At 37.0% G+C, this 15125-nt stretch overlaps 1 protein-coding gene across 5 annotated transcripts in view; it reads right to left on the reverse strand.

The window, feature by feature from the left end:
* Window positions 1–2623: 2623 nt before the first annotated feature.
* The window catches only part of LOC131782369 (uromodulin-like), a 38226-nt gene continuing 25724 nt past the window's right edge, over window positions 2624–15125 (reverse strand). For 3 of the 5 annotated variants that reach the window (XM_066166646.1, XM_066166644.1, XM_066166647.1), the window contains exons 2-7: window positions 11563–11896; window positions 11286–11435; window positions 10996–11118; window positions 10201–10320; window positions 9253–9375; window positions 2624–4167 (exon numbers count right to left, since the gene is read on the reverse strand). In XM_066166646.1, coding sequence (XP_066022743.1) covers window positions 3785–4167; window positions 9253–9375; window positions 10201–10320; window positions 10996–11118; window positions 11286–11435; window positions 11563–11875 — 1212 coding nt within the window. In that variant the 5' untranslated portion in view covers window positions 11876–11896 and the 3' untranslated portion in view covers window positions 2624–3784. Of the gene's footprint in view, window positions 4168–9252; window positions 9376–10200; window positions 10321–10995; window positions 11119–11285; window positions 11436–11562; window positions 11897–12375; window positions 12472–15125 lie in introns of all 5 variants that reach the window. The other 2 variants (XM_066166645.1, XM_066166648.1) reach the window with 2 other exon arrangements.

The raw sequence follows: 15125 nt of genomic DNA on the forward strand, positions 1-15125 counted from the left end.
AGCTTAACTTTGTTGTAACCGCTGGCTAAAGAAAAGAAGATCAATGGCTCCCATAAAATGTCAAGTGTAAACGAGTGCTAGGTAACTTGAATTATGAAAACATCTAAACTCAGCCATAATTGTGTTAATCAATTACGAACTTTTTGGTTTGTTTAAACCTTTCACTCTTATTGCGTTCCTCTTAAAATGTTAAAATCGGAAACTCATTATTATCATTAATTATTTTGGGTTATAGATGCACGTAGATCTTCCTCAGCTCAAAGATTATGGAGGATGAAGTCAGTAGAAGCGAGTGTGATATAAGTTTATCAGTCACATAATTACGAGTGGTTCTTCTCGCAAAGATCTCTGAATGGCTGCAAAGACTCGTTTATAGACGTTCCTCAAAAAATAAAACAAAACAAAACAAAGGGAAACAAACAAAAATAGAAGACGTCACTGTGAAATTCACAAAGGTCAGTGCTGGAAATTTACATTTAAAAGAAATATTCTACGGTTCTAGACGCTATGAGAACCTGCGAGTAGATAACCAAGAGCGCAAGCACCCAAGGTGAAATGGTTTTGGGTCGTCCCGAGAGACGAGATGATAATAGATAAGGCAACAAGACAGTAACGCTGGTAAGTTATTTAATGATTTGTGTTACTTTTCTTTTTATATTGTAAGAGGGTCATATGTATCAAAGCGCTATCTATATTAGGCAACGCGCCATGTTCAATGGGCTGTTATGTTCTACGTGTAATTCGTCCCTAACTTGCCCCATGCGCTGGAACTGCTAATTTGACCCTGGAAAAAGATTTAACTTTCAAAGAAAATCTGAGTACCTAATAAATTCTCACGCGTCATGTTAATAAGGAAAGTACTGAGGGGAGTACACATCTACCTGCACGCATTTATATAATTTTGTCTCAGAGGTACCAATTCTGTGGGATTTCTTGAAAAGATCTTTTCTATCAAATAATAATGAATAAAGGGAGAATTCATTGACGAACCTGTTTCTCTCATAATAATATACATGGAAAAATTATTCAGTTCTGATTGGAAGATAAATGCAGTTTTCAGGTAATTCAGTGCAGAAGAGGGTTAATTCAGTGCAAAGAAAGAAACAAACCAGACATTCTGATTGGTCAATAATCAAAGAAACTAGCAGATAGCAATCAAATGCGAGCCTTGCATGTCGCAACAACAAACAAAAATTTGAAAATTTGAAAATTTGAAAATTTGCGAGCGAAACAATGGCCGGCGTTTTAAGTAGGTTTTCTTTCGCCACCGCAGCTGAAAAACAGCGTAAACAATGAAAACTCTGTAAAAAGGTACTGCTTTTTGGTTGTCGGTTTGGAAAAAGTGGTATTTAGAGAAGGGAATTGCCGAGGAAATCGAAAATTACGAGCTGACCCGGCTTAACACTTTGCTCGAGCGATCCAACGCCGAAATTAAAAACAAACATGGTTAAACCTCGGAAACGACAATTCCATTTCATCGAAAGTGATTCGGACACAGACTGGACAATTCCTTGAACTGTTTAGCCGGACTTTGATCTTTTTTGCGCCTTAAAGATGCGAAGATATCATTGCATATTATTGTTTTGATCTACGCAGTTGTTTTGACTGAACGCTCGGTTTGAATAAATTATTTTTTGCACTTGACGCGCGCTTTGCTTATGTTTAATTATGATAGACCATCTCGTATTTTCCATGCATATTATTAACAGGTAATCACATGATTTTTCTCGTGCAATTTGGAATAAACAAGCACTTGTTAATTTTTTCAAAGACCACAAAATTGCACTCGCCCTACGGGCTCGTGCAATTTTGTTAGTCTTTTTACTCATGCTTATTTATTCCAAATTGCACTCGAAATCATGTGATTACCTATACGAAATTTGTCCTCACAAATTTTAGAGGAAAGCTCATTTAAAAAGTCGAGAGTCCTATCAAACTTAGATGATATTAATATATTTAAAAGGTACCAGATGACGATTTATGTCTTTCTAAAGGAAAGAGATATCTCAACAAATCAACCTCTCAGTTCCTAAAGTTCGGAAACCCTTCTGAAGATTATCGATTATTCACCCGACGGAATATAATGAACTTTGCACTTCAACAACACTAGCGACAGTACCTTTGACAACAACAAAAAGATAAAGTGGAATCGGTTTCGTTTACTTACATCTGGAAAGTGATAATTCATTGTCTCATGCAACCTTAAACTTATTACATGTAGAGAATTTGAAAAGCAGGCGACAAGAAGGTTTAGCCTTTGGGAAAGTCAATTTGGATTTTCTTAAGTGCAGCAAAGACATGCAAACCTCTGATTACTTAGACGTGCTATTTGTCCTAGGCTCATTGTCAGTTATAACTAAAACAACAAGAGTAACAGATTACACCTCTTTTACCGGTCACATACACACAAATAAGCCCGAAAAGGTTATTAAATTAGGTTTTAACTGGTCGTCATTTCGGGCCTCCTTCTGTTGTTGTTTAGTTTTTCATTAGGATGGCTTGTATAAGAGCTACTAGCATAGACAGCATTTAGATTTCAGCCATTTCACCCAACACGTTTTCCTACAAGATTCACCTGTTAAGGTATGATTTAATCAAAATAAGGAAGACTATACTCCTACAATTTTAAACTATTTTATTAAACAACTTGTAATAATTCTGTCTCATGACCTACTCCTATAGGCAATACAATAATTGTCATTTAAAACTTACTTAAGGCCACTATAAACTATAACTTTGCTCACTACTGACACCAAAGACTCACTATTGCCTCAAAATCTCCTCAAAATACACAATCTTTGAAGTATATCACAGTACGGAGCTATCTTTTGGTAGAGCTTCTTAGATAGTTGATCTTTTCCTACAAAAAAAAATACTACTCCTAACCGACTGAGTCCTTATATACATTCACAACGCATTTCAAAACGAGTATAAGCGATCCTCGCAGCTATGAACACTACTGAACTTGCTGTTGAAATAAGACCTGAAAAAAAACTACTAGTTCATTAGTGTTCATAACTGCGAGGATCGCTCATATTCGTTTCCTCAGCGCAGTGCACATAGATTATTTTCATATATTTACAGTCAGTATTTCAAAACATTCCAGAATTCGAAGCTTGCAAGACAACTGTTGTGGTAGAGCTACATCATAATTACATAGCCTAATAGAATGTTCTAGTTTTCCATACTATGTCATCAGAAAGTTTGAGTATCAATGTAACAGTGAATAACAATTATGCAATTCTAGAAATTATTTACAGTCTCTATTCACAACACACCTAAGCTGCTTTAGTTTCTAACGACCTGAGTAAACATCAAGAGTTAAAAAGGTTTAGTAATAAGCAAAAATACAATGCTCAAAGTTCTGCTTGAAACTTTCTCTGTGAAGCTCTTCGATTGGAATAGATATTAGAATTACTCTAATGGAAGCTCACTAATGCCCATAGTTGTTGACATTTACTAAGGGGGGAGGGGAGTCTGTTCTAATACTCGGATAAACAACAATTGTTCAGTCGACTCTGATGATAATTTCCACTGAGGTTACAGAAACGTCAGTCACTATTACTGACTACCGACTGTCACAACTTCTCAGGAGTACTCTTATTTGGAAGATCAAACTACGCGGTCCAAAGGTACTCGTGTTCAAACTACTCTGTTTAACACAAACCATAAAAAGTGGATCATGTGAAATTATTAAGGTCCTTGTTATCATTGATGTATATGTGCGTGCCAATAAATCGATTTGGGAATCCTTTCACTGTGCAGAATGACTTGCTCATAGCATTCAGTCTGTGCTGCAGTAGCGCGAGGCACATCTAGGTGGCTTTTGTAGTTGGTATATAAAGTAGGATCCGCAGTTTAATACTTTAATGTGATTTGATCTATTGCAACAATCTCCTACTCTGGTAAAGCAGACCTCGGAGAAAACCTCACCATCTGCCAATGTGGGGTGACCACCTTTTAGCCAGCCTGAGAGGAACGCACCACATCTCCACTCCGGTACGCACTGGGTTGGCATTTTTGTTCCTGCATCTCCCACGAAACGATACCATTCCCCGAATATTAAGGATGAGGAATCGTCGTCACATTTTTCTCCACCGTAGGGTGTGATGTAAGTGCTCTTTCTGTCAGCCTCACTCAGGTTTCTGTAATTATAGCACGGATCGGCTAAAAAAGTTGAATTTCGGTTAATGCGATGTTTTATATATTTCGTTATAAGAAAGCTTAAGAAAAAAAAAGCTTTTATATAAACTGCGGTGGTTTAAAACGATTTCCTGCCCTGAGAAGAGCCGGGAAATCCATGTTAAACACGCGTATAATATTACGATAATTTTTTACATGTGTTTGATATCGCCAATCAGCTGTGTCAGATTAATAAATGAATGGCAAAGCGTTGACCGTTCTCAATCCAGGGTCGCATGTCGAGATTTTCTCGAATTATGGCTGCTAAAAAAAAACCAGAAAAATTCGTATTTCTAGCAGACAATGTCACTCAAAATTGCCTAGAAAGGGAAGTGAAACAAAATACGAAAAGAAAAACCTGAAGTCAGTTCTTTGACCTGGGTAATGGTATTTCTCGTGGCTGAGAACGAAAACCGACAACTGGAAGATTTGCCACAGGCCGATTTCGGCCGTGTACATGAAAATATTTCTTTTGTCGGTAAGGAAAGTCATATCGATTGAGTCATATCGCCAATGCGCTTTACGACTTCTTTTTGGCCGATTGTGAAACCTATCATTTCATTTTTTAAAAAGACGACTTTTCTTCCCCGTAAAGGCCTATTGTGTTTACATGATAAACAAAATGGTCGCTTGCAGATATGGAACTTCTCTTCTCGTGTTTATCTCGATACCAAGAGATTATAACAGTTTATTACGGTGGCCCATAGAGGACATGCCACATCTTTTTTATCACGCGATAAAATCAAAATATCGCGCGATAAATGAAAAATTATCGCGCGATAACTGAAAATTATCGCGCGATAAATGGGAAACATGTTGGGTCACGTAATCGGCTGTCACGCACGTTGTTTCCGTATCGAGGAGGTATGTTTTGAGGTCAATAGAAACAAAATGGCGACAGCGAAGCGAAAAAAATTGTTGGCTGCTGAGTTTACTGTAATTAGCGAAACGAGACGGATTAGATAATCCACTCTCGTTCTCAGACACTGACAGCCATCTCTGAAAGTGTCTCGTAAGATTCCGCAAAATCAAGGTTTACTGTACTGATTCACAGAGCTATGTGTCGTAGAAGTATTGCAAAGTACTGCTAAATGATCTTTTTACGTAAATAAAATGAACTATGACCTCAAAACATACCTCCTCAACTGTGGCAACCATTGTCGTTCACGGAAACAACGTGCCGATTACGTGACCTAACATGATTTCCATTTATTGCGCGATAAATGATAAATTATCGCGCGATAAATTTTCATTTATCGCGCAATAATTTATCAGTTATCGCGCGATAAAATAAATGTGGCATGTCTTTTATGGGCCACCGTAGTTTATATTCTCTTGCTCGATACCTTACTCGTTCGCTGCTCTCGCTCATGAGATAACAACTTGAACATTTAAAGAGATATTCCATATCAAAGCGTACCCAAGTATTATTCTCTATTTATTGATTGATTGAGGACAAAATAGCCGAGTTTGTCATACAGCCTCAAAACAAAATCCCTTAAAAGTTACCATATTCAAAGAATTTCAATGCGTGACTGTGGCGCGATCGCTCAGTGATCGCTTTTCATACAGCCCTGCAATCATCGACTGCTGACCACGAAAAAGGTTGTTAATGAATGTAAAGCCATCAAACTTGTTAATAAGTGCTCCCGCAAAAATTTCCCAGGGCTAGAATTATTTAACTGTGAAAAAGTTTTCTGTGTTGTGGTGGAATTGAAGTGAGGTAACTAGTTTTTCTTCGAGGTAATTTAGTGTTAACAACTGAGTTGAAAACGTAAATTAGCTACAGTAAAGGGTAAAAAAGCTGACGTTTCGAGCGTTTCTAGCGTTAGCCCTTCGTCAGATCGATTGACGAAGGGCTAACGCTCGAAACTTCAGCTTTTTTACCCTTAACGGTGGCAAATTTACATTTCCAACTCAGTTGTTAACACTAAATTACCTGCTATACTCTCCCACCAACGCAGCGCCACAGTTTCTTTAGAAACTTACCCCTTTATAGTTTTTCTTCGATCTGAGCAGATATGCCTGGAAAACTTTGTTGGAGCCGATTAATGCTTAAGCAATAGAGAACCTTTTTTCCATGTTTACACACTCTCACCTAAACATGAGAGGAGGTTGGGAGAATTTGAGAAAGTTATGCGACCCCAATACGCAGTCAAGGGTTTGCATAACTTTCAAGAAAATTCCTAGCCTCGAGTGTTTAAATGAGAAAATGCAAACACGGGAGAAAGTTCCCTATAGATTATAAGCAAAATTTTCCAATAACGTTACAGAGGAAGGTAAATGTTAAGAAAGATGTTTTTCCGTCTTGTCACGAGCGAGGGATAAAGAAAAATTCTGAGTTCCCCCATGAGGAAGATTCCTCATGGAGACGCAGAATTTTTCTTTATCCCACGCTCGTGACAAGGCGAAAAAACATCTTTCTTAATTTTTCATCGAGCTCAAAACTTATAATCTCTACTATTTCTATCAAAGGTGAATGTTGTTTGTTTAATATTTTTATATTAAATGATTAATATTTCCTCAACACATGCTCTGGACGATAGTGTTTCCTAATAGCCAATCAAATCGTGCATCTGACAAAAATTCGCGTTGTAAAAAGTCAAGTTGCTATGCTCGTAGTTTCGTCGGCTACACTCAAATTTGTCTACGTTTTCCTTATTTGGACAAATGTTCTTCCAATAATTACTATTTAAATAAACAAAACAAACTGAATCTTGCTATCAGTCTAAAGGTGATTCCTCAGTATTGCACTGGGCATCCTGCACTGCGCATAAAAATCATGTAATTAGGCAAGTAAGCGCACGCACTCCGAGAACACGGTATTATTTTTCAATAAATGGCCATGCAAACAGGTACAATGCTCTTTAGCTCTTGAACGAGCGCGATGACCTCTATTTTTCATTGCATAATTTTGTCCTTTAACTTGGAGAAATTAAGAAAATTGTCGAAGGCAAAAAAAAAAAGAAGACATAGCTAAAAACGTGCACAAAGCCCGTTACTTGATGATGAAAATTATTACCTTGAAAACAACGACGTGAGGAACGTTTTGAGTGATAATAATTACTAATATATATAAATAATTTCCACAAATTACATATCAAATTTTCCACACGCTCGAGACTTTGTACCTTTTAAGTTTTTTCTTTTAATCTTTACTTCGAAAACCCTTGCTTCCCGCTAGCGAAAAATGTACCTTGAAATGACGCGCGTGAAAAATTGCTAGTAGAGGCATAAATGAGGTAAGTTCGACCCGTCATTTCTCTCAAACAAGGGGACCTGTCTTTCTTATTTTGCATTTTTCGAAACAGCCATTGGTAGGAAACAATAAAACAATTGTTAGATGACTTTTTTTTTTTTTTGCTGAGGAATCACCTTATTAGGTCAGAGCGAGAAAATCGTAACTGCGATCAACATCGATTTTAACCAATCAGACTATTCTGTTTAATTGAACATCATCAATATAATTCAATTTGCAAAACAGTTATGCATCATTGAGAAAAAATTATTTTCTCTCCTGGTGGACAAAAACAATGCACATCAAGTCCACAAATATGATGTAAAAAATCAAATCTATGTTTCTTTATCCCCAATGTTTTGTCGAAGGATGTTTCCAAGCAAACTAAAGGCACTAAAAACTAACGTGATTTGTTACATTGCCAAACAAGAATAGCCATTCACTCAACATTATTTACAGCGAGTTCAGTCAGTACGATCTCTAGAAAATATATAAGGCATGGATTAGGAGAGACCATCCCCAATGTATTTAAGATTATAGGCACAACTGTAGGAGCCCTGGGTAATATATAGATTTAGCCAAGCCTAAAAGCGGAGCTCTTATTAGTTTCTTTTTCAGCCCTACGTTACACAGAATAAAAACTGTAATAAAACTATCTACTGGCAAGTCTTTAGAATCAATCTGGCAAGTATTATATTTCAACCCAACCATTTCCTCAACATATAAACACTATTACAAAGTAATTAGTCAGCAGGAGGCGTGCTCATTGCAGATGTTCATCTGTGAACACTCGTCAATGTCTGATGGGGATCAAGTGCACCACGTCACAACCCAGAGTTCATGAGTGGACGCAAATCGTCTGCACTGTAAGTACATATCACAATTTACGAAAACTTCATTATTCTTGTGAAAAATGATAGCTGTCTTATTGAAACTTGATGACAAGTATAAGCCGGCAAAGAAAACAGTGCAAAAGCAATTATCTGTCACATGGATGTCAGCAGCAACAGGATTATGACACCTTACAGGAAAGCTGCCTGGAGCGTTCAAAAAGTCCCATACATTTTCTTAGACTAAAAGTCTAAGAACATGTAGGGGACTCTCCGGGATACTTACAGTACAGACGATTTGCGTCCCCTCGTGGATGTTATGATGAAAAATGTTTTGGTGAATCAAGATATAATGAATACCTATCCAAAATACTGCAAATCTAATCTCAAAGGATATGGGAAAAAACAAAACAATCCACAATTTTTAATAGGGGATGAATTTCAGGATAAATGATTGACTACTTCCGCCCTTTTAATTTGAGCTAAAAAGACGTTTTAGATTACCTCCCACTTTGAGTAGCTGGGATTGTATGTATAGAAAGAGCAGCAATGGAGGTTACCTCTCTTCGGTCAAAAGGACTTTTCTGGACATTGAAGGAAAGTTATCAAAATCACCTGAGCAAGTTTGTCCGTCTCCGGTGTATCCAGTGTGGCATGTACATACATGTGATCCAATTGTGTTGGTACAGTTAGCATTCACATGACAAGAAAGATTTCTTGCACATTCGTCAATATTTGAGAAATGAGAGGCTTTCAATCACGATTCTTGGAGTATGATACATTTATAAACCTCCTTATTTTGATCATTGAGTGCATTTCGTCCTCTTGCTTTCAATCGGGATCATTTTCTTTTTTTGGTCAAAAATATTAAAGCAAGGGTAACTACTTTATCAAAACAAACAAACAGAGAAGGTACGTACAAATTAAACAAACAGTTAAAAATAAAAACACTAGCAAACAAATAAAGTCATAACCAGGCAATTACAATCTAAAGGCCTTTACCTGTGCAGTTCCGTCCATCTCCGTTAAATCCAAATAAACAGGTGCACACAAAGGATCCATTCATGTTTTGACAAGTAGCGTTCAGGTGACAATTGTGAGTATTTTTTTGGCATTCATCAATATCTTAAAAAAATGGGGAAGAAAAGAAAAATTATACAACGTTAGTGGTTACACGAGTGAGATATACATTCGTTTTTTAAACTTTTATGTGGCGAAAGAGCATTACGTTATTTATCATTGTGACAAATTAATTATTTATTTAGACTAAACTGAAAAACTTCCACTGCAGCGGAATCTCTCTCTAGACACCGTTCCAAACTGTAGTCGGATATCAATCGTCAAAGATTAGCCTTGCTAGCCTTCCTTGGTAGACTTTTTTTCGCGGATTGTGAAACTTCTACTTTTATTCTTTAAAAAAATTCTATTTTTTTCTCAGTAAAGGCCTATTTTTGTCTTTTACATGAAAATATTTTTCTTTCGGTAAGGAAAAAGTCAACTAAGAATTTTGTGAAAAGAAAGTTACGCCCTTTGTCTGTTTCTGTAATGGTTCAACGCATTTTTTCATCTTGACCCTTATCGCCGACGCGCTTTACAATTTTTTTTTCGCGGATTGTGAAACCAATCATATCATTCTTTAAAAAAGTCACCTTTCATTCTCAGTAAAGGCCTATTGTGTTTATATGATAATCAAAATAGTACATGGTTGCTTGCGGTCATGTAACTTTTCTTCTCTTGTTCAACTCGATACCAAGAGATTACAACTGTTTATATTCTCATAAGATAGCGACTTGAACACTCGAGGAGGTGAACGCGTGAGGACAAAATGACCGAGTTTCTTAATGATAAATTGTCTAATTGTCTTGCAACGCAACTGGATGGTGCGGCACTGTAGTCGAACGTGTCATGCAGGACTATTCTACTACATTGTAGAGAAGAGATTAAATTTACCTGTGCAGTTTTCTCCATTTCCAGTATATCCAGCATGACATTGACATACATGTGATCCAAGGGTGTTCATGCATGCAGCATTCACGTGACAAGAGTGATTTCCTTTACACTCGTCAATATCTGAAAAATCATAAACAAAAAAAAATGTAATTGGAGAAAAGTTGTGGGGCATAAGCTGAGAAGTCTTTGTCTTGTGGTTCTAGACGTGAGCACTTCACGTTACCACTTACCAGATTTTTTCTCGGTTTTCCCAAGTTCAAATCCGTTGTTCTGTCCTGTAAGCCTATCCGTCAAGTCTCCTTTGCCAGTTGAGATTTTTTTACCACTGAATGTTTATTGAATACAATGGTGTCATTATCACCATTGTCTTCAGGCCTACACTCATCTCTTTTTATAGAAGGTATGCTGGTAAAACAACTCTTGCAAAGATGATAGTGCTTTTCTTTCTTATGGGAATGGTTACAAAGGAAACGCATTAAGTACCTGTGCAGTCGCTTCCATTTTCAGTATATCCGTGGTGACAAGTACAAACGTACGATCCTTTAGTGTTCGTGCATGTGGCATTCACGTGACAAGAGTGATTTCATTTACACTCGTAAATATCTGAGAAACTATCGATAAATTTTGCACTTTATCATTTTTATGACCAATAGTCATGTAATTCCTCTTCCTACAGAATGTGTAACAAAATATGTAGATCGTGGTAACTCTTTGCATAAACATGCATGGATAACGCTGCATAAAATTATGAGACGATTAACAAAAATTAGTTATATATGGAAATATTAAAACTACCTGAACACGAGCGTCCATCGCCGGTGTATCCTACTTTACATGTGCATTTGTAAGAACCATATGTGTTAGTACAGTTTGCATTCACGTCGCAGTCACTGATGTTAAATTTACATTCATCCATATCTAAAATGTGAATAAGTTAGAGCAACTTGAGAGAGGCATCCACGCTAGAACTGATCCAAACCAAATATTACGATAAGGATATCAATAATAGTATAATTTATAATAATTTCATGATACTGATAACTCGCCACAAAATAAAATAACTGAAGCAAAGTTATAGGACCTACCTTCGTTAACCATATCACAGTAAATCAGTTTTGCTTTTCCTTTCCTAGTTGGATCCAGCCAGTACTTGCCGCTTATGGTGTGTTTACCTTCACTCGCCTTTATTTCGTGACAAGACAGCGCCGGTAATTCAGGGATAGAACCTAAGGGAGCTGCAGTAAAGATATGTTTTATATTTACTTCCTATTCTTAGCTCTTCCAGGTGAGAAGGAACCAGGATGAGGATGGAGAAGATTAAAGAGAAATAGAAATCACACAGAGAGACAATTGATTTCTTACCTCTGCTGTTCGATCGCCGGATGTAAAACCAAGCGGGTGCTGAAAGGAAATTCTCTGGTCTCGCCTCCTTGGTGCGGTTATTTAGTTCACATATTTGGTATTTTCGATTGTAGTTGTAGCTTTGGCACGTGATCTCTTGTCCACATTTGACATCGCAAAGGTGAGGAGCCGCCAGTGAACATCTTTTCAGGACAGAACGCTTTAGAGCCATTCCTTGTATGTTTACTTCTGTCCTACATTGATCATTAGCTGCGACAAACTCCATGGTAGAAGCGAAAAGGACGAGTCTTAAATGGCAGAACAGCCACCACATACTTCTTTACTTGTGCTGAATCTGAAAATATTGAGAATAGGATCATAGAAAGAAAAAAGACGAATTTCCCCTCAACAAAACTTGTTTGATACCAGATGAAGCCATATAGCAATAATACTACACGTACATTAATACCTTGCCTGTAAATTTGTTCAGGCACTTTATAGTTCATGATGTGAGTAAACAATTTTGGTAATTTTTTAGATAAACAGAGCAACATATTATTTACCAGAACTTTTGTGGTGCACAGAAGTAATCATGTAAAGGTTCAGTTAGTAAACCTCGAGTATTGATAATCTGCTTTCGTTGAAAAAGACCTCAAGATAATTTTATTTTAAAATCGCACCATACCCTTATTTGGGAGTGAAGCTAACCTTTTTCCTTTGGTATGCAGAATTAAAGGAGCCGCGGCTAAATATCCTTCCCGTAAAGAATATAAATTTTCCAGGAAAGTATTACTCAAATCATCCATCGGTGTTTTCTATATGATCAACTCTTACCTCTCAAGATGCAAAGCTCTTTGGTCTCTCACTGCTTTTGAGGTAAAGGTGCTTTCTTTTGTAACAATATGGTAGCTATGGTTACCACAGAAACACCTGGTTTCAGGCCAAAACGATGATTAACTTTAGATAAAAACTTCCTTTTTCCTTCTATAATGTCACTGAACCATGGCAAAGATCAAATATTTTTTTAGGAAAAACTACGCAAATGTCATCACGATCAATGAGCGTAATTTTCAACAGGTTTCTTTGACAAATTATCATTATGAAACATCACATTCGGTCTAAAGTAGCTTTTAAACGTTGTTTAAGAAGATTTCCTTCAAGTTCTCAAATAATCCAGTGTGTATCTATGGAAACTCCACCGTGTGCTAATAAAGGATCGCTAACGAAAAACTAATAAGAGAAGAATGTCTTTGACAAGGAAATATTGCCAGCCTTAAGAAACGTCAAGCCTTCCATTGCATAATCTATACGCAAAGCTCTAAACATATAACATACACTCTTATGTTTCTATCATTCAAAAGTGTCCCACTTACGGTGTATGCAACTTCCTGAAGACAAGTAGGGGCTGAGTAAATTTGTACGGGCAGGGAAAACTGATTTTTTTCCCTTTTTATCTTAAGAACTATTGCACTTGTTTGAGGTTTTGAAAGTTAGTTCTTTAATTAAGAAAGGACTTTCATCAACCTGTCGCGTAATTTTAGCTTGAAAACTTGCTCTGGCCTCGAGGAAGTTTTCCAGCAAATACTGACGATTCGTGTTACAACTTATCTATATAAGTTTATACGGCTCAATTTTGCGCGAAAGCCATAATGAGCATAATTCACAGACGTCAAGCACACGCAATACAAATGAATTGCTCGAACCTCAAAGGCATCAGAGCTACAATACAAATTCAAGTTGACAGTGAGGACAAACATATCAAATTAAATGTGGTGTAAATTTGCAATGTTCCGCCAAATACTTAAAATTTATCGCTAAATATCTTTTAGCTAGACAGTTTTTAATGAGTCGTCGCCAATGTAGTTCAAATAAACTATTATCGCTGCAAAAATGTCAGTTTTTTTTTTCGTCATACACAGTTTCTTGAATTTTGCTTACGATTTTTAATATTACTCATAAGTTATTGAATTGTCTTCTGTCTTGTCTCAAGCAACGTTAAATCAACACGTAATAATGACTCGAAATTATTTCAAAAGTTCCTATTCTTGTAAAATCGTTCGCTCTTCTTCCCACAGCTTCGTCACCACAAGTTAGACAAAGAGCACAACTTTTTCCTTCCGCTTGGTAAAATCATCCCGACAATTTGTGCACAATGAAACATTTAGCTGGCTTCACGCACTCAGTAGGAGTTTTAAAACATAGTTTAGGCGCATTTTTACTAGAATAAATAATACATTTTTCCCCTTTTATTTAATATATTAAATGTTTTGTTCAAGATGACAGACAAGGCACATATCAGATGCTGTTTACGTCTTTCTATGAGACACCAAATGACGTCTTTAATAAATTATCTCATCATTCCAGCTTGCCTAACTCTTCAGTAGAATATATTAAAGTTCACACGGCAACCAGAATGTAACCGAAGAAGTTACAATTCATAGACCCAACGTTTCGACACTCCTGTCTAGTGCCTTCATCAGGGGTGATCTAAACGCTGCAACAAGAGGTCCTTTTATACGATCACTAATTAGCGGCCTTTTTTCTGACGAGGTGTAAATAAGTGTCAGGAAGCAGACCGCCATCGTCACGATTTAAAGGAGCGTGGGCGGAGTTTATGTGCCAAGCCTCCAAACAAAGGCGCTGGTGGTAACGCCGATTAGTGGTGATAATTTTAGAATTATCCGACCCAATTGTATGGTTGGTTAGGCAAGTATGCTCCGATAAAGCTGAATTTTCCTTTTTGCAAAGAAAAACCGCTTTTTGGTGCTCTTTTAACCGTGTACCAAACTGGCGCTTGGTCTGTCCGATGTATTCGTTGTCACAGTCATTGCAAGGAATAGAATAAATGGCGTCGGTTCGTTGTTCTTTCGTGACAGGATCCTTAGGTTTGGCGAAAATATGCCCCAAAGTCTGAAAAAGTTTTTGGGCAACTTTAACGTTGTGGCTATTCAAAATTCTCTTGATGGGTTCAGTAACACCCTGTATGTAAGGAATAACGGCAAAACCAGTCGCTGGTTCCCTTTCATCAAGAGCGTTACTATTTGTAACTGGTTTTTGGCAGTTACGGAGAAAAGTTTTTGTATAGCCATTTGCCTTTAGGACATTGGAAACATATTTCCTCTCCTCAGCCTTCGAATCGAGTGATGATGGTAGACATCGTTTACGTTCACACGTTTAGATCACCCCTGATGAAGGCACTAGACAGGAGTGTCGAAACGTTGGGTCTATGAATTGTAACTTCTTCGGTTACATTCATTAAATCTGCAAACCAGTGTAGCATCAAACTATGTCTTCAGTAGAAGTTGCTCGAATTTTCAAGGCGCACTTAAAATTGTTTAAGTTCTCAATAGGTATGATGTGCCACTGAAAAATAGCTCAATAATTTCGAACTTCAATTTAATCAAAGAAATAAAACGTTGGAAAAACTGTATGATCCACATTTCTAATCCTCAAGTCTCTGTTGTTTAAATTTCAACTGTACTAGTCTCGATGCACGAATGGTTTAATTTCTGAAATTGAAAACTGTCAAACAATCTATAGAACTTATGTACGGACGACCTTTTTTCAACATTCGTTATATTTTT

Source organism: Pocillopora verrucosa, chromosome 5 (assembly GCF_036669915.1).
Source record: "Pocillopora verrucosa isolate sample1 chromosome 5, ASM3666991v2, whole genome shotgun sequence".
NCBI classification, from domain to species: Eukaryota; Metazoa; Cnidaria; class Anthozoa; order Scleractinia; family Pocilloporidae; genus Pocillopora; species Pocillopora verrucosa.